Source organism: Gracilinanus agilis, chromosome 2, assembly GCF_016433145.1.
Source record: "Gracilinanus agilis isolate LMUSP501 chromosome 2, AgileGrace, whole genome shotgun sequence".
Taxonomy (NCBI): Eukaryota; Metazoa; Chordata; class Mammalia; order Didelphimorphia; family Didelphidae; genus Gracilinanus; species Gracilinanus agilis.
In genome coordinates this window covers 387,948,777-387,974,218 of record NC_058131.1, presented here as the reverse complement: position 1 = coordinate 387,974,218, position 25,442 = coordinate 387,948,777, and the positions used below count along the sequence as shown (strand labels likewise).

Sequence of the window (25,442 nt, the reverse complement as noted above, 5' to 3'; positions counted from 1 at the left end):
CAAAAACATTTTCTCATTCTACATCTTGGGTCAATAGCATCTTGAAAAACACTGGTGACCAAAAACTTTTTGATGCAACCCATCCCAATAACAGACAGCTCTGTTAAGAAATTTTTATGTTGAGCTTTAACTTCTTCCTCTCAGTCTTATTTCTTCAGTCTGGGGCCAAGCAGAACAAAGTTATCCCCTCTCACAGCAAGTGAATCAAGTTATAATATTTTATTGTCATTGATTATATAAAGAGATTTGCTTATCTGAAAATAATGAAAGCCCTGCCAGAGTCCAGACACTTTAGGCCATTCATGTAACTCTAACTTGACCTGGGCATGATACTCAATTATTATTTAAATATAATTATTATTTATGTATAATCATCACATAATTCATATTTAATTCTTATTTAAATATAATTATTATGTAATGAATGCATAATTATTTAGGCCATTCACATAATTCTAACTCAACTTGGGTATAATATATAAACTACTACCCAAAGGGGAACTACTGTGATATAAGTGGAAGTCCTGGAAAGCTAAATTTAAATGTTGATTCTTCTACTGGCATGTTGTGTGACCTCATCTATCTTCCCTCATTGAGCCTAAATTTCTCCATCTCTTTTCTAAAAGAGTCTAACAAAAGCAATTGTTTCTGAACCTGTATACCTCAGGTTTTTTAAGGAAAATTTCTGATTTTTTTTTGCTTATCTCAAGTAATTTCATGTTTTTTATTAAGAAAATTTTTCCATAGTTACATGATTCATATTTCCTCTCCCCTCCTCCATCCCCTACAAGCAATTCCAGAGTTTTACATGTGTCGTTGATCAAGACCTATTTCCATATTATTGATAATTGCACTAGGATGATTGTTTAGAGTCTACATCCCCAATCATATCCCCATTGAAATATGTGATCAAGCAGTTGTTTTTCTTCTGTGTTTCTACTTCCACAGTTCTTTCTCTGGATTAGATAGTATTCTTTCTCATAAGTCCCTCAGAATTGGCCTGGATCATTGCATTGCTGCTGAACTTCATGTTTTAAGGTTTAATAACATCCCAGTTAGCTTTGAACAGTCATCACTGGTTCTCTGTCTTGATCATGGCCTATTTGGCCAGGTACAATTTCAAAGGCTACATCATCCCTAGAATATAGTTTGAGGTTATGTCATCACAAGTCAAGCACTCTACCACTATAAGTTATCTTTCACAGTATGTAACAGAGACCTATCCCACTGATGGAGTCCCAATTCTTGGCTGACAAAATGAATTTAGTCCTTTTTTGTCTTATTTCTGGCTCACTAACCCTCCCACCCCTACCCCAGAGCACTAAGGAACATCATTTAAAGCTTAGGTGTGGCTTATATCTAGGTTTTCCATAAAGTGATTATCAAAGTCCCTTCTAGAAATTTACTAAATGCATAGAGTTGCAGGTCTAGGACAACTGTTTATTTCCTGTAGCACAAAGAAATGCCATTAAACACAAAAGACTCATAAGCATACATTCACAAAGATTTAAAAAATGAAAGAGTAACCTATATCTCCTCTTACACTCTCCTGGGAGATGGGTGTATACACCAATAAAATATGAAACAATTTATTGAACTTTTGAATAGGGATTTCAGCATCTGAACCAAACCCTCAAAGGCCACATCTCCTGACAAACTAGAGTAGAGCTGAGACTCGTCCTCTAGCCAGTAATCATCTTTTCCTTTGAGAATGCATTAGAAGCTGAAGGGAGCATCTCCCATAGAGCAGCTGGCAATGACTAAGGAACCCGGAGCACCCATCCTTTTGAACGAAGGAGGTTGCTCACCACAGATGAAATGTTCATCTCAAGGTCTTTTGTTTGATTGCCTGTGCTCAGAGAAAGAAACACAAAAGAGAAGAGGCAGTATTGCTTTGGCATTTAGTGTTGGGATTACCTGAATAAGCACATGCTCTTTCTACTATAGAGACACAGCTGCCATAGCTGTTGAACAGAGAGGCAACTTCATGACAGGTCCAAGAGAGACCAAAACCAGTTTAGGAAAGAGAAAGAACAGAGTAAGAATGAAAATTGTTTCCTTTAAAAATCCACTGGGGTTGGGGAGCTAAGTGGCTCAATGAGTTGAGAGCTAGGCTTAGAGACAGTAGGTCCTGGGTTCAAATCTGGACTTAGAAACTTCCTGGCTGTGTGACCCTGGGCAAGTCACTTAACCCTGATTGCCTAGCCTTTACTACTCATCTTCCTTGGAACCAATATAAAATATTGATTCTAAGACAGAAGGTAAGGGTTTAAATGAATGAATGAATGAATGAATGAATGAACGAACAAATACATAGATGATTAGGCAGACAAATAGATAAATTAATGAATGAATGAACCAATAAATGAATGAATGAATGCATGAATGAATGAATGAATGAAGCTCAACTGAGTAGAAAGCTCCCCTTGGCTCAATGTCCAGTCTTCTATATTGCAACTTCTTCCCACTCTTTCCATCCCAGGAACTATCCAACCAACCAAGGGGTTTCTGTCATCACCAAGTCCTTTAGCACTGAATACATGCCCACAAAAGCATCCAGGGAAGTACAGCTATATTCTATAAGGTGGGCTTTCAGCAAAGCAGATCAGACAAGACTCTACTAATTATCTCTATTACACATATATGAGTTAAGGAGAGAATACTAACTTTTTGGGGGAAAGGGAGGAGAAATCATAGAAAACCTCAAGGAGGAGGCCATACTTGGTCTGAACTTTAAAACAAGAGAGGATTATGTGATAAAGAGAAGAGGAAAGGAAGCAATAAATGGACGTTAAACATGGGGGTTAGAAATGTAATATAAAATTCAGGGAATAGCTAATAGGGATCAATTTCCTTGAAAACATTGCACAGTTGACCAAATGAAATCCAAAATGATCTCCTATTTAAGTTCTAAATCATCCTTATTTTTGGTAAATCATGAAATTACAGGCTTTCCCAAAAGCTTTAATAGTTTAAAACTGTACTAGGATTTCCAGGACTCTTGATATGTAAATATAATGTATTATTTACTAGAAACGCCAGTTTTACACCTAATCAAGTTAGTCAACATGTGGAATCTTGCCCCCTGCAAATAAGAAGAGTGGTCCTTACCCCAGGGATTAGATATAAAGTATCAGTAATTTGGGAATTAGCATTAATAGTGAGAATTTGAAGGGGCTTGGAAGATCATATTGCCCAATCTTCTCATATTATAAATAAGGAAATGAAGACCAAGGGAGTTTAAGTGACTTGCTAAGAGTCACCTAGAAAACATGGCGACTGTGCTATGGCTAATCCGTGTTTACTATTCTTGCGAGTTTAAATTAATTCTATACTTAAACAAGTCAAATAAATAAACCATGACTACTAAGAAGACTTTAGAGGAAGTCAGGTTCTTAAGACTTTGTGAATTTTAAAAGCTAGAAAACTAGTTCTCATTTGGATGTTAGTTTGTACATTTTATTTAGCTCAAGTATGAATAAATAGTATACTATTTTTTAAGTCCTTGCTTTCTGCCTTAAGAGTGGTGAGGGCAGGCAACTTGGGCTAAATGATTTGCCCAGAGTCCCATAGCTAGGAAGTGTCTGAGGTCAGATTTGAACCCAGACCCTTGGGACTCCAGGCCAGTTGCTTAAAATACTGTGCCACCTAGCTACCCCTGAGCTGAGTATATTTACAGACTATAGAGACAAAGCTGATGAGCATGTTTTTATAAATCTAATCAGTAATGTTATAAGTTTCTTTTGTGTTGGACTCCAATTAACAGAGACCTTAGTAGGTCAACAATCAATCAATCAATATTTATTAAGTACCTATTATATAACAGGCACCATGCTAAGCATTGGGGATACAGAAGCAAATGACAGTCCTGCTCACAATCTAATAGGGTGATAACATGAAAACAGTAATGCAGAAACAAGCTATCTGCAGGATAAATTGGAAATAATCATCATAAGAAAGGCATTGAAATGAAGAGATAGGCAAAGGCTTCCTACAGAAGGTGAGATTTTAGCAGGACTTAAAGGAAGCCAGTAAGCAAAAATGAGGAAGAAATGCATTCCAGGCAAGCAAGACAGCCAGTGAAAATGCTCAGGGGCAAGAGATAAAGTGATTTGGTCAAGGAAAGTCAAGGATTCTTGTATCACTGGATCAAAGAATATATAGTGTAAGATGGGGATGGGGGAGGGAGAATATGGGAGTAAGTATAAGAAGACTGGAAACATAGGAGGAAAGCAGAGTATGAAGAACTCTGAATGTCAAAGAGAAAATCTTATAATTGATCTTAGCACACTGTTGGATCCCAGTGAAAAACAGCTTCCATTTCAGCACTCAGAAGAAAGATCAGCGAGAGCCCAAGGAGAAGACCATTCTGGATAAATGAAAACAAAAAACAAAAAACTTGTGTCAGACTAGCTCAGCCAGGTGTTCTTCACTCTGCTTTCCCATATTCCAGTTCTTCTCAGGTTCATTTAAAGTCCTGGTCAAACCATTAAAGGTATATTCAAGGGCACTGGTGCCTTGTCAAGGCCTTTGTCCCTTTTTGTAGCCCTGCCCCCTTCCTTGCCAAGACTTTTTAGCAGCTGCTGCATCCAAGTGGAAAGAGTAGCAGTCACTTTTCTTGGCTCCCTGGAGGGCTAGAACACATTTATTTTCCATTTCATGATAGAGCTAGCTATGGTGAAGAGGAAGACAAGGCTGAAAGGAGCACAGCTGGTAGTGATTCCTTCTGTCTCCCACTGACACCTATGGAATATGGCTTTAATCCCTATAACTGCAACTATCTTCCTCCCAAGGCAAGGAAAATCCATTCCCAGTGTTTCTGTCCTATTTCTGAAAAACACTAGCTGTGTGACCCTGGGAAACCTCTCAGTATCTCCAGGCAATTTTATAATACTATAAGTTACAGATGAGTTGCCATTTGCATCAATGGAGATAATTTCCACATCAAGAGTTATCTCCGTTGGTGAAATCATAGGTCCAGATCCAAGAAAATTTAAAATCTCTGGAAGGGAGGTTGGACAAATCTTATCTTGTCCATTTTATGGACAAATAATTAGGCATAGGAAAGAGGACCTGCAGATAGTTCATAGTAACGGTGGGACTAGAACTCATACATAGATAATATTACTTTGTCACCTTCTAACACAGGAAACAATGATGATAAACATCCATATCATACTTACAGTGTTTTAAAAAAATTTTAGAGGAAGCTAGTCAATCCCATGGATACAGTGCCAGGTATGGAGTTAGGAAGACCTGGATTCAGATCTGACCACTTAGAATTTATATAAGACAGAAAGTAAGAGTTAAAAAAAACACTTTTGTTTCCATTATCTCATTTCATCTTCACAATACCCCTGGGAAATAAGGAGAGGAAGTCCTATTTTTTTCTTGCTTTATAGCTAATAATTCCCTGTGAATAATTGCCCAAAGAGAAAAACAAATTAGTAGCAGAGTCTGGACCTGAACTCAGGTCTTCTTTATTCATCATCTATACCTCTCTCTCTCTCTCGTTATACAGATTTTGATTTGCCCTCAAACAATTCGTGGGGTAATGCTATCTTGCAATAAACTGCAGTTATGGGTCAGAATGTCTTCTTTGAAGTTCCCTGATCTTTTAATAGAAAGTACCAGACCTTTTAAATCAAAAGCCTTCAGGAAATCGGTTTGTAAAACACAAGCCAAGTTATAGAGCAATCAATTGATGATGGGTGCTTGTAAGGTATATTCCTGCATGGGTTTTTTTTTCAAGGATCCAACTGTATGTCACCCCCCCCCCCCCCCAAGGTGCTGATGTACTTGTGGAAATCAGTTCTATTGGTTTTTTAGCACAGATGTTCTTTACATCTGATTCTAGCCTCAGTCTAGTGCTATACCCACCTGGTTTCTCAACAGTATTTGACTTACTTGTCATGATGTGGAGTAAAGTCACTTAAAAAGATTAGTGCTTGTCTCCATGTAGTGTTCCTAGAGCTTGGAAGGGTCCTTAACATAAAAAAGCATTTAAATTAAGCACTTACTATATGCAAATTCCTGTGCTGAAAAATGAAATACCTGCTGTCCTCTAGTAGCTTACATTCTACTAGGAGGCTGTACTATGTAAAAAGGAAATACAAAGTAAATAGAAAGTGAATATTAGGAGTCTATACTCTATAAACAAGTAAATTTAAGGTAAAAAAAGTGAAGCAGCTTACATAAATAAGTAAATACAAGGTAAGTCGAAAGTGGATACAAAGTCATTTCTGATGACCTGGAAGATAAACAGGAGGAGCATAGCTATCTTCTCTAGGATGTGGTCCTTGAGCTGAGCATTAAAAGAAACTACAGAAAACTTGAGAGAGACAGTAGTAAAGATGGAGTATCTACCAGCCATTGGAGAATACCTCTGGAAAGACACAGAGAAAAGAGATGGAAAGGCCTGCCAGGGAAAGAGTAAGTGGATCAGTTTAGCAGGAATAGCAGCCTTGGGAAGGAATAATTTGAAATAGGTCTGGGGACAGAGACTAAATGTCTAATCCAGAATGGACCTTGGAATATGCCAGAGAGAATGTCAGAGATGGAAAAGGCTTAGGGTAGAGACTATCAGAGTAAAATACTGGAGAGTCAGGATCCAACGACTAGAACAATGGGCCAAATCTAATAAGATGAAATCTAGCAGTTTTAAATGTAAAATTTCAGCATAATTTTTAAGAAATCAACTTCAGGAATATAAGTCATAGGTAACAATTTATATGAAAAAGATCTGGGGTTTTAGTGCCCTGCAAGATGCATGAGTCAATAGTGAAAAATAGCTTCCAAAAAAAGCTGATGTAGTCTTGGGCAGCATTGTTATTGTTCAGTTATGTCATACACTTTGTGACCCTTTTGGGGTTTACTTGGCAAAGATACTAAGCTGGTTGGCCATTTCCTTCTCCAGTGCATTTTACAAATGAGGAAACTGAGGCAAACAGGGTTAAGTGACTTGCTTGGGATCACACAGCCAGTTACTATCTTAGACTGGATTTGAACTCATGAAGATGAGTCTCCCTGACTACAGATCTTGCTCTTTATCCACTGCGCCATCTAGCTGCCTAAACAGTAATAAAACAAGTATAGTATACAAAATAAAGAGAGAGATGATAGTCTTTCTTTGCATTTTGGCCTAAACCAACCACATATAGAATGTTGTATTCAGTTTTGTTCACCACATTTTAGAGGGTGTCACTGACAATTAGGAGTATATGCGGAGAAAAATGACAATAATTTTGAGGGAACTACAGACTGTGATGTGAAGCTTTTGAAAAAAAAATGAAAAATATAAGGTGTCCCAAAAGTCTTAACACAAGCCTTAAGCTACTAAAAATATATTGGAAGGAGATGGTTACATCCTTGGGATAATTAGAGACTTGCCAAAATGAATTAGGCTGCCTTGGGTTGGATTAGGGTTAGGATTAGGTTCTTCAAGTAGGGGCAGAACAGGGGGTATGCTATTAAATGTTTAATAACCAACTGCAAAAAAAAAATCTATATATGGCATACTTTTAAATGGCATTATTGACATTTTCTCTATCAGTTTCTTAAGTCTGGATAACCAATAAACAATATCAAGCAATAATTTTTAGTATTTTCTGTTTTCTGAAATATAAATACTTTAAAGTGAAAATTTTTCAATCTACTCTCATCAGTCAAGCACACTGGTGAGGCCGGGTGATAATTTATAAGGAATGTGAAGAGTTTCTTGGGCACATATTAGTTGTTGGACTAAGTGTCTCTGAGGACCCTTCCAGTTCTGTAATTTTGTGATTCTATGAACCTTAGAAAATAAAATATTAGTTCTAAAGGGAGTCATAGATCTTAGGCTGTCTGAGTGGAGTCAGATGCTCTTAACCTTTGGAAGTCTGATGAAGCTTATAGACTCCTTTTCAGAATAATATTTTAAATTAATGAAATAACATAATCAGGATTCATTATACTAAAGTTTAGTTTTCAAAAATTAGTTTTTAAGTTCACAAACCTACTGGTTAAGGACTATTATTTTTGTAAAAAACTCATGCTACAGAGATAGAAACTGAGACCCAAAAGTGGAGAAAAACTTGTCTAATGTTATGTAAATATTTAGTGATACAATTAGGTTTTGAACCTGCAGCTCCTGTTGACTTAGCAGTCCTAATTTGTGACTGTTAATCCTTCAGTGTTTCTATTACTCTTCCCAATGCCATTTGAAGTAAGAGCTCCAAAGTCAAACTTCATAGCACATTAACAGTACCTTGCTAGCATTTTTATAACACTTTAAAGTTTGCAAAGTTTACAAGTTTCATAATGAAAGAATATATGAATATCCTTGCAACAATCCTAGAAAGTAGGTGCTGTGATTAACCATTTAAATATGAGGAAATCAAAGCAGACAGAGGTTAAGTAACTTGCCCAGAGTCACATAGCTTGTAAGTATCTGAGATTGAATTTAAATCCAGATCGTCTTGACTCCAAGTCCAGCATTGCATCTGCTGTGCCTCCTAGCTGTCTGATGGAGATGTGTGTGTGTGTGTGTGTGTGTCTGTGTGTGTCTGTGTGTGTGTGTGTGTGTGTGTGTGTACACACGCTTTAACTCCAGGACATGGAAACACTTTATAAAGGCCTTCTAGACTAACCTGGAGTCTGTGAACTTTTCTTTTAATTTTTTAATAACTGTATTTAAATATAATTCCTTTTTTATAACCATATGTATTTTATTTTATCCATTTAAAAACATTCCTCTAAGAAAGGGTCTTTGGGCTTCAGTAGGCTTTCAAAGGGATCTTTAAAAAGCCTGTCTTGAGCAAGTGAAAAGAGAACTGTTGTGAAAAGATCCTTGGTGTAAATATCTACTGGGCTTTTTACTAGAGCTATAACTTTGACAAATCACTTTGAACCCTCAATTTCTTTATCTATATAATAGGAGGACTGGACTCAGTAACCTCAAATGTTCCTTCCAGCTCTAAACTTTATGGATCCTGGTAGATCTCAACACTTGAGGCCACCTCCATTTGGTGTGAATCGAGATGTCACAGAAAGCATCTTCCTGCATGGCCTATTCATTACTCACACTTTGGGTGGTGTGAAATGCTGAGTGGGTTCTGAGAGGTCAGACAGCACAGTATTGACTCAGTTATATGAGGAACTCATTCATCACAAAACCACATTTCCTAGGAAACCAAAAATAGGTTCACAGAATGTTAGAACTGGAAAAGACTTTAGAGATCACTGAGGTCATCATCCTTATTTTACAGATATAGGGAGAAGTGACTTGTCCAAAGTTGTGTCTCGAGTCAGCAGCAGAACCAAGACTAGAACACCAAGTTCCTGCATCCTAATCCAATTCTGTTATATGATGTAAAATCCCTTTCAGTTCTGACATTCTGTGTTCCGGGTTTCCCTCTGGTTCTGACAAAGCAATCAATCAATCAACAGACATTTATTAAGCACCTTGTATGAGGCAGGCACTATGCGAAGCACTGGGGGTGCAAAAAGAGACTGCCCTTACCTCAAGGGGTTTACAATCTAATAGGGTAGATAATGTGCAAACAGATATGTACACACAAGCTATATACCAGATAAAGAGAAAATAATTCACAGAGGGAAAGCACTAGAATTAAAAGGGGTTAGGAAGGCTTCCTAAAGAGATGGGATTTCAATTGAGATTTAACATTCTATGGCCTCCAAAGTCCCATAAAGTTCTAACATTGTGTGTTCAAGTTTCTTTTCCAATTTCAAAATCACACATTCTAAGATTTTTTCCAGCTCTTACTAGCTGTGTGACCCTGGACAAGTAACAATCTATTTCCCCAGTTTCCTCAACTGTAAAATAGAGGTAATAATATCACCTACCTCCCAAGGTTGTTTTAAGGATCAAGTAAGATAAAATTTGCAAAGTACTTAGCAGTGCATGGAACATAATAGGTGCTTAATACATGTTTGTTTCCTTCTCTTCCTCTTCTCACTGACATTCTTCTGAATGCCCCTAATGTGAACCATTTATACTATGACTATATGTTCTCATCCTGGGATTCTTTCTCCTTTTCCCTCGTTCTCCACAGGGTTTCATGGACATGGATCTAGCGAAGTTCAAGGAGAGTGGAGCCAATGTGACTGGCTTCCAATTGGTGAACTACACTGACACCATCCCCGCCAAGATCTTACAGCAGTGGAAAAACAATGACGTCCGTGATCACACCCGTGTTGACTGGAAAAAGCCAAAAGTGAGTGGTTCTGGTTGTTGGGCAGGAGGCTACAGATCTTTATTATCACCCTCAAGGGATTTCATCCCTCTAATATAAAGCCACCATTCCTGGGAACATCTGTTATCCTGACTAGTTCTTCTTGAGTGAGGCTATCCCATAGAGATGTCAGTCATGAATTAACTCTTGTTAATTATTATAGTTCATTCTTTCTTTTAAAACTTTTAAGTTCTGTCTTAAGACAGAAGACCAAGGGCAAGTGACTTGCTCAGGGTCACATAACTAGGAAGTATCTGAGGCCAAATTTAATCCCAGGTTCTCCAAATTCCAGCCCTGACACTCTATCCACTGTACCACCTAGCTGCCCCTACTTCACTCTTGTAAGAATGCCATCAAGTCTCAATTATACACATGTAGTTTAACATTTAGTAGGCTAGGAGGGAATGTGTTATAGTGAAAAAGAACACTGAAAAACACTGGGGGAAAAACACAAGAAATTGTAGAAGAAAATTGAAGTAGGATTTGAGTCCAGATCTTCCAAAATCCCCAGTCTGGTGCCTTGTCCACTAAACCACACTGATTTGGTGCTATAAACTATATTGAGCAAATCATCTTTAGAAGCTTCAGTTTCCTCACTTGCAGTATGAGAACTAAATCATCTCCAAGGTTCCTTCTAGCTATTAAAATCTAATCTTTAAAAGATTCTCTTTCTCTAATAATTACCTACTCCCTACTCTCAGGGGGCAGTGTGGTACAGTAAAAAGAGCACTGGTCCTGGTTTGGAGTTCTGGGTTTAAATCCTTAGGGCTCTGTTTGCCCATCTGTTAAATAAGAGGGTTAAACCAGATGACCTCTGAGATCCAATACAGCTCTACAGCTATAATCTTGTAATCCTACCAAATCTTGGCTATGTAACATGTATTAGAATAGCCTTGTCAATCCCAAACTCACACCCATATAACAATGTTTTGTTCTTTTCTTCAGTATACCTCGGCACTGACATATGATGGTGTTAGGGTGATGGCAGAGGCATTCCAGAGCTTGAGAAAGCAGCGCATTGATATCTCCCGCAGGGGGAATGCTGGGGACTGCTTGGCCAATCCAGCTGTGCCCTGGGGCCAAGGGATTGATATCCAGAGGGCTCTTCAGCAGGTAAGCAAATGGAAGAGGGACGCCCCTGTTCCAGAGGTGCCAAATAGGTGATTTCAGGATTGTAGACCAACAGACAGACAGAATCTCATTTGGTAAAGAACATTCCAGAAATCCATGTTGTTGGAGAAGTGCAGTGATCAGAAGGTTTCATATCTATTTATACCTGCTTTATTAGGTTTAACTAGAAAAAAAGAGCTAAATAATTTATGCTGTCTTCTACTATTGGAATGTTTTGAAACTTAAAAGAGTTGAAAGTACCTCTGAGGTCATCAAGTCTGATGGCCTACCTGATGAATTAATCCCCTTCCCCAACATTCCCAGTCAATGGTCATCCAGCTTCCACTCAAGAATTCCATTCCATTGTTAGCAATCCTTATTATTAGGAAATAGGTCCTTATATTGAACTAAAATCTGCCTCTCTGGAAATTATTTCCTTTGGTCTCAATTCTCTTCTCTAAGGCTCATCAGAAAATGTCTAATTCTTCTTTAAGCTACTTGAAGGAATCTATAATGTCTTTCTAGAGCTTTTCTTCCCCATACAAACACCTCCAGTTTCTTTAACTGATCAGAGCTTTCCCTAAAATCTGATGCCCAGAACAGGAAATGCTACTTAGGGCAAAAAAAGTTGAGTTTTTGTTCTGGACACTAAAAGCCTTTCTCTTCTCATAGAGAATTTTTTAAAAGAATACTAGATGGAAAGTGCATTCATAACTCAAAGGAATGAGCCAATAATAGTAGAGTGAAAGGTACTGTTTTTGGCCAGACCTTAGGGTTGAAGGAAGAATTTAGGAAGACTTGCTCTGAGGGAGAAGACTGAAAATTTTGAATATAAAGCTAAATTTGGCAAATGTTTCTTTTTCATTTTTCATGTTGCCACTAACAAGGGCCCCTTACAGAGATAACCATCAGTTTGTTCTTTTAACATAGAGCGACCAGGATAAAGATCAGTCAAAGGTACTTATAATGCCTAGCCTGAAGAAGAGAAGACTTGGTTGAGGCATAAGAATTGTGTTCAAGTATCTAATGAGTTGTCATGTGGAAGAAGGATTAGGTTTGTTCAATTTGACCTGAGAGGGCAAAAATCAAGATCAATGAATGAAATGTACAGAGAAACAAATTTAGTGTTAATACCAGGAAGTCTTTTCTTATAATTACATCTATCCAAAAGTTGAGAAGGCTGACTTAGAATGCAGTGGATCTTCCTCTGAGGAGTGGCTTAGATGATTGCTTCCTAGGTATGTAGTAGTCAGGATTTTATTCAGGTTAAGGATTGGACCAGATAGCTTCCAAGGTCCCTTCCAATTTCAGGATTCTGTGACTGACTTTCCTGTTCTCAATCAAACCAAAGTTGATGGGAAATCACCTCTGTCTTTAGGTGATGATATTTGAGCCTATTCACAAGATTACGTTTATCAAAGGTAGAGCCTGGCTCCCTGAGGAGGAGAGGAGGATTTTTGAATAGGGAGCCAAATTTGGTAAATATTTCCATTTTGCTTTCCATGGTTCCAGCAACTATGTCCTCTAGGGAGTTCAGCAGCAGCTGCTCTGCATTTCTACTGTGATTGACTAGGTTGCATTAAGTGATGGAGAAAATGTGGGTATGTCCTCTGGGACCAAAAAGATATGGATCAGATATGCAGGGGACAGGCTGTTCAGAGAAGAAATTTGCTATACTAAGTCACTACCCATCATAAAATTAAATAAGAAGAAATTAGCACAAGTCATCCCAGTCATCTCCTTGCTGTCATACTGGACTGCTCTTGAATCACCACAAACTGAGGGCTGCCTTTTCCATTTTTAAAAGACTCTCTCTTAAAATAGTCTAAAGTTTAATTTGTGATCTTTGAAATGAGAAGTTAGTTCAATGAGATGATAGAAAGATCACTAAGGCAAAAGTGGGAATAACTTGGGTCTGGTCTCACCTCTGCCAGGACGTAGCTGTGTGACTTTGAATAATTCATTAAAGGTTTCTGATCCAAAGTTTCCTTCTCTATAAAAACTGGGGGTTATAAAATGAACTCTGACAATTTGCATTTGCAGGTCACCTCCAGCCCCTCCTATGGTCTCTGTTCTAAAGTCTCTTTCACCTCTGACATTCTATCTTCTAAGGATTTTTTCCCTTAGAGATAGCTGGCCTAGAAGTCAGAAAGAAATTGTTTCAAGTCCAGCCTCTGATTTCTGATGGTTTTGTGATACAGGGCAAGTAAAGTAATCTCTTAAGGTCCAAGATATCTTTCTAAGATTATAAATTGCCAAGCAGGTATTTATATATTTATACCATTGCCAAAGTACCTAACATTCCACCTTATTGGTACTATTTGCATTGGCAAAGGGGTTCCACTCAGTGTGTGTTCTCTGCCATTCAAATCACAGATCCAGAGCACCCCTTCCCTCCCCCCAAATAGGGTCTCTCTCTTCAACATCAACATACTTTCTTATGTCTGACCCAGTCATTCCTGCTGTAATACATATCTGTTTGTTATCCTTTGGATAGATTAAGAAGAGCTGGGAGAAAGAATTCTCAGAATAATATGTACAATATGTTTTGGAAAATGATTTTTAAATTTCCACCACTTTCTCTGAACCGTGGCTCTTGTGAATTGTGCCTGGCAAATAGTAGGTGCTTAATAAATATTGATTGATTGATCAGTGGATCTGCAGGTATTATGAAGAGTCTGCTGTGAGCTCAGAATGTTTCAGCCAATCTTGGGTAAACAGAAGTATTAGACCTTGTCCTTACCCTAAAGGAGTTTGTAATCCATTGGATGAAATATCACATGTTCTGTTTTGAGTCTGTTTTAGATCATTGAAGTTCATAGAACCATGAAATATCAAAACCATAAGGGACTATGGAGATTATTTATTCTACCACTGCTCCCATTTTATTGATGGAGATGTCAAAAGAGAAGTGACTTAATATAGAATCATAGATTATCAGAATCATAAAGTCTTAGGGATGAAGGGAACCCAAAAGGGTATCTAGTCCAACTCTTCCCCAAAATATGAATCCCTTCTACAGAATCTTGAAGGAGTCCTATAGCCTGGGTTTGTGTACCAACAATAATACTGATTCACTCCATCTTTTTTTTCTATCTCTTAAGACAACACTTTTTACTTTAGGACAGCTCTCGTTATTAGGTAGTTCTTCCTAATTTGTCTTAAAACATATTTCCTTAAAATTTCTTCCCATCGATTTTGCCCAGGTTCCTGTAGTGACAGAGCTGAGAATATCTCCTTTCCCCCACTCCAGGGTCCAATGGCCATGAAATAAATATATCAGACCAATTGTTGTAGCAACTGCTGACAATTATGACATTCCATAGATGATTGTGATCTCCCTTTATGCAATTGTGCTACTTTCTTCATTGTTTATAATAGTTACATTCATTTGAAGGGAGGGAGGGAGAGAGGTAAAGAGAGGGAGGGAAGAAGGGGGGGAGAGAGAGAGAACTGCCTCCAAATTCTTTGACAAAGGATCATCAAATCTCCACTTAAGATCTTCTTACAAGAGAACTAATCTCAAATTACTCTATCTTATTTTATCACAGCTTTAAAAACAATGATCAGAATCCCACAATGCCAGATCACAAGTTGTCCAGGGGCTCTGGTATTACTGTTCTAACTATAATTCTAATATTTAGTCAAGATGGTCTTTTACTCCAGGTGAGACGATTTCAAGGACAGTGACCAGTCTACTCCACATGCACACAGATCGTTGCAGTAGCCTTCAAATAGTCCTCCCTAAACCCTTTGACCCACTGCCAAATAATCTTATGCCCAGCTTTTGTCATATCATTTTTCAACTCAAAAGTGACTTCCTTTTGTCTACCATATAAAGTCCAAACTGCTCTATCTGGCATTCAAGGCTTTCCACAATCTGGTATCAATAAACAAGCATTTATTTGAAATGACTACTCTGTTTCAGGCACTACTTAAGCCAAAAAATAATAATAATAGTAAAGAAATGAAATCTTCTTTGCCTTCAAAGAGCTTACATTTTCATAAAGAAGACATGTGCACATAAAAATGCTGTCTAAACAAAGTGAGCATATAAAATGCCAGGTAATTTGAAGAACAGTTAGAAGATCAGGAAGGGAGAGTCATGTATGAGATTGGCCTTGAACAGAGTTTTCAAGGGGAATAAGGTTCCTAAAAGGCAGAGGTAAGGAGAGAGAGCACATTCTGAGCATGTGCTAGCAGCCTATGTGCAAAGACAGTTCTTCTGAGTAGTGGTAGTAATAGCAATCGTATCGAATCTTTATATATCTGCTAGATCACGTTCCTTAGAACAAGAATAGTCTATTTTCTAACCTTCGCATCTTTCACAGTGCCTAACACAGCATTCTACACTTTTACTTAATAAATAGTTGTTGAATGACTGATAGATGTGTCCTAGCTGGACAGGTCTGAGGTCTTACTGCTAAATTATCCACAGTGTGGCACAAATGAGGAGATCTCAAAGGTGTAGCAAACTTGGAGGGTTCAAGGTATAGACACAGCTGGGAAATTTATGGCCCAACACTGCCAGAGAAACAGAGTCCTAAATCCATTTGAAGGGCTGAAGACTATAGAATGGTGAGAGCCTTAAAGTATAATATGATTGGAATCACAACAGTCTTAGCACATACCTTTGGCTGGTCCATCTCTAGTGTGTACTCTAATACTTTGGTTTCTGCATCTATAAAGTGGGAATCATAATCCTTTTTCCCTTCCTTCTGCCCAAGAAGGACTTCAGGAAGATTAATGAGTAAATATCTTTAAAAACACTTGGAGTTCCTCGGAAACAGGGCCAGGGAAGGACAAGGTATGGTGCCCATATGCTGCCCATATGCTGCCCATCTGTACTCAGGTATTAACTAGTGGATGACAGTTAAGAATGTAGTTATCCAGAAATGAACATCTCTGGCTGGCTGTGTTTTAACCATCAATCAGCTGTCATTATTTGAGCACACACAATGTGTCCAGACTGTCCTAGGCACCATGGGAGATAGGAAAGTTATAGACTGTTAGCATTGGAGAGGATCTTAGAGAATCAGTTAATCTGACCCTTTAATTTTGTAGAGTAGGAAATTAAGTCCTAGAAAAGTGAAGTAATTTACCAAAGGTCATTTCACTAATAATTGGCAGACTTGGGACAAAAGCGAAGTTGTGACTCCAAGCCCAAAGGCTTTTCCATTTAAACTACATTTCATCTTCAAGTATAAGATACTGTCCCTAGCCTCAAGGAGCTCAGAGTGTAGCAGTGAAGAAAAGATGGACAAAAGAAACAGCTTTAAATAATGTAAGCCATACAACATACAGAGCTAAGTTGTATAATACTAAAGGTATCTCCTCTTTCTGAGTTTAAATCCAGCCTCAGGCATTTCCTAGCTGTGTGACCCTAGACAAGTCACTTCACCCTGTGTGTGTCTGTTTTCTCATCTGTATAATGTCCTAGAGAAGAAAATGACAAACCACTCTACTATCTCTTCCAAGAAAACTCAAAATAGGGTCAGGAAGTGTCAGCAGCAACTGAAAGACCAAACAACAACAAAGAAGTCCAGAGATAGCTAAAGCCTAGAATGATCTGAGTATGCTTCTGAAGGTGGCAGGACTTAGCCTACAGGATGGAGAAAGAAGAGAATGACTTCAAGAGAATGGAGCAATATGAGTAAAAGGAGGGAGGGAGGAAGAAGATGGATCTTTTTTGTGCAAGTGTGAAGAGACTAGCCTCAATGAAGTAAATTATTAGTGCCGAAAAGTAGCAAAAGATATGTATAAATGGAGATTTTGAACCTTGTACTTCATCCCCCCATAAGTCCCTTAGTATTTCCCAAAATTCCCTTTAATCTCTCCTGCGCCTCCACATTTGTGTGGTCACATTATTGTTTTATAAGTTCTGTAGTTCCTCCCTCTTTGTCTCTTCTCTTCATGAATGTGGCTGAAATGAGTTTAGCACCTTTTCACTCTAAGTTTTTTATGTTAGTTTATTATTAGTAAAACTTCATAAAATATAATATTTAGTTCTTGTCTATTAATTTTAATCTCTACAGATCAGGTTAGATAGAGAAGAGGAAGCCTGATGACATAAGGTCCTAAATGCTGGGTAGAAGAGTTCGGATCTGAGACTTCTAGGTTCTTAGGTGTCCTAAAAATCTTGGATGCCATTAATAAGAGATCTTCTAAACACAACCATATTCAAATAACCAGCCTGGGGTGGGTGAGTAATCCTACTCTCCACTGCCATTTACAGTCTGTTCCAGGTATATGGTTCATGATATATAATGAGGTATACAGGAAACAAAGGAGTAAGAAAAAAAATGAAGGGACAGAATGGTATAGTGGCACTAGCATGGAATTTAGAAGATCTGAGTTCAAGTCTCAACTTTTCCACTAACTAGCTTTGTGATTTTGAGTTTTGTCACCTCTCTGAGCTTCCATTTCTCTGCCTATAAAATCAAGATGTTAATGCTTCTGCCACCCATTTTATGGGGGTCTTGTAAGAATCAGATGAGATAATGTATGTCAAAGCATCTTTATAATGCAAAAAAAAGTCAGTTCAGATGCCACTGCTGATAATGATGTGAGGAAAAGGCCCCTAGTCATTGGTGATCTCACATTTTTAGGGTCTATCAGAAAATTCGAAAGATGTGTGACAATCAATTAATAAACATTAAGCATCTATTATGTGTCAGATACCATGCTAAGAACTAAGAATACGGTCTCTGCCCTCAAGAAATCCACAATCTAATGAATAACAACACTAACAGGCATTTATGTAGCGTTTATTCTGTGTTTAAAAACTTTACAAATATCATCTCGTTTAATCCTTACAACAACCCTGGAGGTTAGATGATATTATTACTATTCCCATTTCACAGTTCAGGAAATGCAGGCAAACAGTAGTTAAATGACTTGTCCGAGGTGTGCAGCCTGTATCTGAGGCTGACTCTAGGTCCAGCACTCTATATTCTGTGCTCCTAGCTGCCACCTCACAACAAACTAATATGTGCACACAGGTTACATACAGGATAAATAGGAAAGAATTAAGAGAGGAGGGCTATCCAACTAAGAGGGGGTGGAGAAAATTGGGACATAAAGAAAGCCAGGAAATCCATTAGGTGGAGAGAAGGAAAGAAATATTCCAGGTAGGGCAGTCAGTGAGAGAAAATGCCGAGAGCCAAGAGATGGAATATTTTGTTGTGGACTAGTGAGGAGGCCAGTGTCACTGTATCAAAGAGTACCTCTGAGGGAATAAGGCAGAAGAATGCCTGAAATGTAGGGGCAGGGTGCAAGGCTATGATAGCTCTAATTGAATGCCAAATAGACATACACAAAAAAAACAGCAGATGACTGACTTCAGAGGCACATCCTCTACCACTGTCTTCATTGTTACCCCAACCAAGAAGCCAAGTGGTCAGACTCTGAGAGCAGGAAGGTGGCAGCCACAAGTCAGAGCCTTGCCCTGAGCACTAAGCTCTCTCTCTCTCATGCAAGGGGCTGCCCGAAGCAAGATCATGAGAGCAGAGAGGAGGTTCACCGCTGCTATTAGAGTATGAACCAAACTGTGCTGCTAATGCAGAGCTTATCCGTGGCAGAGAGGCAGAGAGCAGCATGAGAGACCTTGTTGCAAGGGGAAAGAGTATAGTTGTATGGATTTGATGTTTCTGAGTAGCATTACTTGTCTCTGTTAGTGTTTCTTTGTGTTTATACATCCCTAGGGAAGCCGTACATGTTAGACTATGATGTAAGTGAAGGAAGGTCTTGAGCACATTAACTACCAAAGGGTGGCTTTGCCGTAGGAATGTGTCACAATGTGAATAATTTATGGCTTGGACAGTGTTCCTTCTTCCTTGGGACATATCTGAAGCCTCAGGACCTGGCTCTACCCCTTCTTAATCTTCCTCCCATAGTCGGTGGTCTTGTCTTTCAAGACACAAAAGACTCAATCCCTTCAATGTGTATCTTTCTTTTTCATCTTCCAAAATGCAGTAATGGGTGATTTCTTCATACTCGAAAGGTCAAAAAGGTGTAACAAGCAGACAAAGTGATTTTAGTTCACTTGATCTATATCTGAACCCTATGAAGTAGATACATGAGAAGTCATTATATCCATTTTACAGGTGCAAAAATTGAGGCTTAGGTTCACAAAGTGAATCGGTGGCAAAGTCAGGACTTACAACCCAAGTCTCCAGTGTTCTCCCCGCGACAACACATTAGCTTATTAACTCAGCATGAAGATAGCATAATCACTTGTTCTAAAATAGACCCTGGGCTGTCTATGGAGGAATTATCCTCATAGGACCACCTTGTCATCCTCCTCGCCCCACCACCCTTCCCTCAGTGTTGCCTTCATGCGTTTCAGTGAGAGCACATATTGTTGACAGCCAAAGCAGGCAAAGTGTTACAAATGGTCCCCCAGGCAGCAACCATCCCATCCAGCCAATATAAAAGAGTTATACTCAACTATTCCTCAGACAGGCCCCATGCTGGTTCCTGGCACCTCAAACAGGAAGCCCAAGGTGAAGTCTTCATTTTTCATTCCTAGAGTTGGCAGGTACCAGAGAGGTGGGGGTGAGCATTATGCTTGGCCTGAGGAGGAAGGAGCCAAGGAGAAATCCCTGATCCCCATCCATCTGGCTGATCACAAGAGGAGCCTAAGAAGGCTCTGGACCTGATGGATGGGGACTATACAGTTCAAGAAAATGGAATGCTTAGTCCAACTTGGTACTTCTGTCTAGATTGTAGTTTTACTGACAAGACTACACACTTACTTAATCAAGTAGTACGTTTATTCTGCTTTTCCAATTAGTTAAAAGACCAGCAAGTATTTTTTTTAATCTGTAAAAGGCAAACCTGGTACTTTTGGGGGCTTGGGGGAGGAAGCATCTTCTGATTGCAGAAGACCCGAACCCTGGCTCCAACAATTATTACCTAAAACAAAGGGCAAATCTATATACCTCTCTGATTTTGTTTCCTCATCTATTGGAGGAAATGGTTTAATTTGATTCAATACAACAAACATTAAGTCTCTGTATAATAAATGACCCAAGCAACCATCTTCTCCTCCTTTGGTTCAACCTCCTCTTCCCTCAAAATTCCATCCTTACATGTGCAATATGCAAAATATTGTATTCAATGCTGTGAGAAATTCAGCATTTAGATTATGGGGAATATGACACATAAACATAACAATAATACAAAATAATACATGATGAGTGCATTATAAAGGTATAAATAGTGAACTCTGTGAAACTCAAGAATCAAGAAGTCATTGGTGATTGGAGGAAAGGGCAAAAACAAGCTTCCTGAAGGAGGAGGCAACTTTAGAGAAGGGTAGAGGGGGAGGACATTCTAAGTAGAGCAAACTATGTAAGCAAAGGCATAATAAAGATAGAAAAGGCAATCGGTCCAGTTCATGTAACTAATCTTGTTTGAATGGAGCCTAGAGTATGTAACAAGGAGTAATATGAGATAAGGTTAGAGAAGTTAAGTAGCACCAGACCATGGACCACCTTAGATGTCAGTATATGTTTTAACTTTACCCAATAGGCAAGGCAACAATTAAAAAGTTTGGAGCAATGACATTAAATGGTCAAATCTAATAAAGATCATTGTTCTGCAAAACTCTTTTGTAATGGATTGGAATGGGGATAGCCTAGAGATGAAAAGACCTATTAGAAGGTTGTTGCACTAGTTTCAACCAGAGGTACTGAAGGCCCTTTCCTTCCATGGTAGTGGCAGTGAAAGACAACCTTAATAGCTCGTCTAATGGTAGATCCATAAGATAAAACTAATTGAATGGGAGGGGTAAGGAAGAAGGTAGAATAATTGCAAGTTTTCAAATATGAGAGCTGAGTAAGTGCTGCTCTCACTGACAGAAAAAAAGTCCTAACGAATAAAAGGTTTTGAGGAAAAGATAATAAGTTCAATTTGGGATGTGTTGAACTCGTGCTACCAGTCAGACATGCAGACAGATTTGTTCTATGAAGCATTTGAGATGCTAGTATGGAGGTTCTAATAAAGGGGAGGGCCAGAGATGTAGATTTTGTTGTCATCTGCACAGTGATGATAGAGCTCTTTGCGCCCTAAACAAGCTACGTTGAGGAGAGTCAGGAGGCTGGAAGTCCAGACAGTTGATTCCTACTCTGAACTCTATGCTCAATTCAGTATTATGTCCTTGGGCAAGTCAATTCTGATTTCAAACTGATCAAACTGATTTCAGTGTAAAAGAAAAAGGGGGAAAAAAGGTGGGGCAAGAGTTAGCCTATATTAAAAGTTCTCCAAATACTCTTTTAGTTCTGATATTGCATTCTGAAGTCCCAGCTCTGGCACTCCTTGTTTAATGAACTAAAATCAATTCCAGCCTTGAAAAAGGCTCTGCTTCTGAACGAGTGGTTCATAAAAACAGACACAATCACAGGCTGCTGAATTCATTCTTCTCCCCGCTTGATTTTCTCTTCCCCCAGGTACGGTTTGAAGGTTTGACTGGAAACGTACAATTTAATGAGAAAGGGCGACGGACCAACTACACCCTCCATGTGATAGAAATGAAACATGATGGCATTCGGAAGGTAAGGGACATTATGTTTTTGGTTCCTGAGAGAGAGAGAGAACTGGGCCTCAGGCCAAAGACTGTTGACTTCTCTTCCCCTTGCTAATGTGACCCTGGGAGGCAATAAAATAAGAAAAGGAGTTCAGGACTATAAGTCAAGAGACTTGAGTTCCATGTCCTGACTTTACTAATTCCTATCTGAGGAACTTTGAGCAAGATATGTTCAGAATCTCAACTTTGCCTTTGATAGAATGGGATAGATAATCCCAGTCTGCCCAAACTTGTGAAGGTAGAATTGTCCCAGAAAGTTTTCTTCAAACTATAAAATGATATACACAGACAAAAGATCATTATTATTGAATGATTCCAATACTCTTCAATTCAACAGAAATATTTCTCTAGGAATTTAACTGTCTTTCCATACAAAGGAAGAATTTATACATACACTTGGTTATTGAGAGATTTTGATATATAGTATATATTTGAAAAACCCTTTTATATATGATATAATATATATAATAACCCAGTGTTATTGTGGCATTGTGTTCTATTGTTATCATTATTGCTGTATCAAAATCTTTGTATGAAGCACTGATAGCACAAAGTTTTAATATCTTTAAAAATTATGATATCATAGGTATGATTGTCGCTCCCTAATTAATGATTATAATCCTTCATACTTAAGCATTGCTTTTGTTGGTAAGGACAACAAAAAACCAACGAACAAATAATAAACACAATTTCAAGGTTAGAAAGGTTCTCTTCCCCTTTGTAGTTCAAACTGTATGTGAACAAGACTCCATATCTGAAAAATAATTGTCCAGTATTTGCTAAAAGACCTTTCATGGATAGGAGCCACTATTCGGTTTAGCCCATTTCACATTTTGATAGCTTTTGTTTTTTTCTTTTGAGCTTTTTTTTCAAATAATAAGCATTTATTTTTTTCTTAACTCTCATCTCACTCTCAAGGTGGAAAAAAACTCATGTCAAAAAAATGTGTTTTTCATTCTACATCTTGATAGCTCTCATTGTTAAGAAGTTGGCTTTTTTTCCCTTTTTACATCAAGACTATGACTAACACTTTAAAACTTTTACCCATTACTGTAAATGTTTTCCTTTGGAGTCAAGGATAACAAATGTAATTCTCTGTATATGGCAGCCTTTCATATACTTGAAGATAGTAACCATATGCACCTAAATCTTTTTTTCTTCAGAACAAACATCTTCAGTTCCTTTAGCACTTACTTCTATGGCACAGTCTAGCAAATGAGTTTTCACCATCCAAGTTGCCCTCCATGGGATGCTCTCAATTTTATTTATGTCCTTACTAAAATATGGTGCTCAGAATTACACATGTTATTCCAGATGTGATTTGACCAATGTACAGTGGGACTTTTGTCTTTGTACCATTCAAATCTTCTTACCTTTTACTCACCAATACTTCCTCTGTAATATAGTAACACTGACTACTCTGATCCTTAACATGAGTTATTTTCTGTATTCAGGCATTTTCTCAGGCTATCTTCTATGCCTGGAAAACTCCACCTCCTCATCTTTACCTCCTGACTTTCCTGGCTTCCTTTAAATTCCAACTAAAACCCCATTTTCTTCAAGAAGCCTTTGAAAATCTGTTATGCTAGTATCTTCCTTCTATTGATTATCTCCAAATAATTCTGCTTTGTTTGTACTTAATTGTTTAATGTTATGTCACTCAGACTGTGAGCTCCTTTAGAGCAGGGACTGTCTTTTGCCTTTGTATCTCCAGGGCTTAACTCAATGCCTAGCATATAGTCAGTGTTTAATAAATGTTTATTCACTGACTATCAATGCAACCTAAGATCATATTAGCTTTGGCTTCCATATCATAATATTGGCCCTCACTGAGCTTGATGTGTATGAAGACAGAGATCTTTTTCAAGCTAGCCTCTATTTAGCCATGCCTCCCTGCCATCCCCATCCATCTTGTACTTGTGAAATTTATTTTTGGACACAAGTCAGAACTTGTGTATTTATTCCTATTAAATTTCAGCTCATTAAATTTAACGTATTCTTCTAATATGTCAAAATCTCTTTGGATTTTGATTCTGGAATTCAACACATGAGCTCTACTTCCTAGCTTTTTGCCATCTGCAAACTTGATAAATTTGCCATCTGTTTATAGCTCTTGTGGATCATAGGTTTCATAGGTTTATCAAAGGTTGGAAGAAACCTTTGAAATCATGTAGTCCAACAGTCATTGTATAGATTGAGAAACTGAGGCTTAGAGAGGTGATGACTTGGCCAGACTCACAAAGCTAATAAGTAATAATAGCAGAATCTGGGTTCCATGCCTCTAATTACAAATCCAAAACTTTGTGTAGCATCATGCTGCCACACCACTTGGATATTCCTTTATACAGATTATTTTCAAAAAATGATAAGCAGCCAAGATACCTAAGGCCCTTCACTAGAAGCCTTCTTTTAAATTGATATCATCATCATCGTTGTTGACACTTTGGGCCTGATCATTCAACTAGTTCTGAATCCATCAAACTGTACCATCATCTAGCCCATATTTCTCCATCTTTCCCCCAAGTGGCATAACAAGCCAGTCTGATAACTCTCAGAAAAGGAAACAGCCTGATAAAACCCATTTTTATAAAGTCAGCCTGGTTCTTTGTGATCTTTATTCCCTTTACAAAATATTCATTAGTCATTGGTTTCAGAATTTTGCCTGGAATCAAAATAAAAATTTGTTGGCCTATAGTATACGATACAATTTTCTCACTTTTTTCTAGAATTCTGGACAATATTTGCCCATCTCCCATCATTTGGCATCTCTCTGGTCTTATTAATTTTTCAAAAATCAGTAGCTGTGGCACAACAATTACATTTCTTTCATTGTCTCAGGATGTAGTTTGGGGGCCTAGTAACTTAAACTCCTACAGGGCAAATGCTCATTCTCTCTTGAGTCTTGGATTTCAGCTTCCCATTAGCCATGTCTATTCGTTGCAATATAAAAATTGTGCTTCTTGACAGGGAAAATAGAAGCAAAGCAAGAATTCAGTAGCTCTGCCTTCTATCCATAATAGTCTTTTATCATCATCCTATCTCTCTCAAGCATCAATCCTCTCCCTTCTTAAATTCACTTCTTTTTCCCAATAAAGCTTTCAAGTCCCTTATTTTTGTCCTTAGGATTCCTTGCCAGCTTCAACTCATTCTGAGCTTTGGAGTTCCTAACACTGTCATTATCAGACTATAGCATATTTTTGTATTTATTTTCTATTACCTGCTCTTGCTTTCATCTTCTATACATTATTCTTTAATTTTAAACAAAGAGTTTCCTGTGTATCCATACCAGTCTCTTGAAACAGTTCTTTTCCTCTTTATCAGAATTTTCTCTTTGTTTTTCATATTTTCATTTTTGAGAATGTCTCATATCTCCTGAGCCAACATCCTCCCTCTAAAATTTTAACTTATGGTTTCCCTTTTGTGATCTCCATAATTTATAATGCTCCCTAAAACTATGTTGTATTCATGTGCACTATATATATATATACACACATATATATATATATATATAT

The 25,442-nt window shown here is 38.0% G+C and overlaps 1 protein-coding gene across 4 annotated transcripts in view; it reads left to right on the top strand.

Annotated features, from left to right (window-relative positions):
• GRIA1 (glutamate ionotropic receptor AMPA type subunit 1) overlaps positions 1 to 25,442 on the top strand; it is a 344,210-nt gene that overhangs the window by 195,417 nt on the left and 123,351 nt on the right. For 3 of the 4 annotated variants that reach the window (XM_044661775.1, XM_044661773.1, XM_044661772.1), the window contains 3 exons: positions 10,053 to 10,214; positions 11,178 to 11,345; positions 21,794 to 21,898. In XM_044661775.1, coding sequence (XP_044517710.1) covers positions 10,053 to 10,214; positions 11,178 to 11,345; positions 21,794 to 21,898 — 435 coding nt within the window. The remainder of the gene's footprint in view (positions 1 to 10,052; positions 10,215 to 11,177; positions 11,346 to 21,793; positions 21,899 to 25,442) is intronic. The other variant, XM_044661774.1, reaches the window with a different exon arrangement.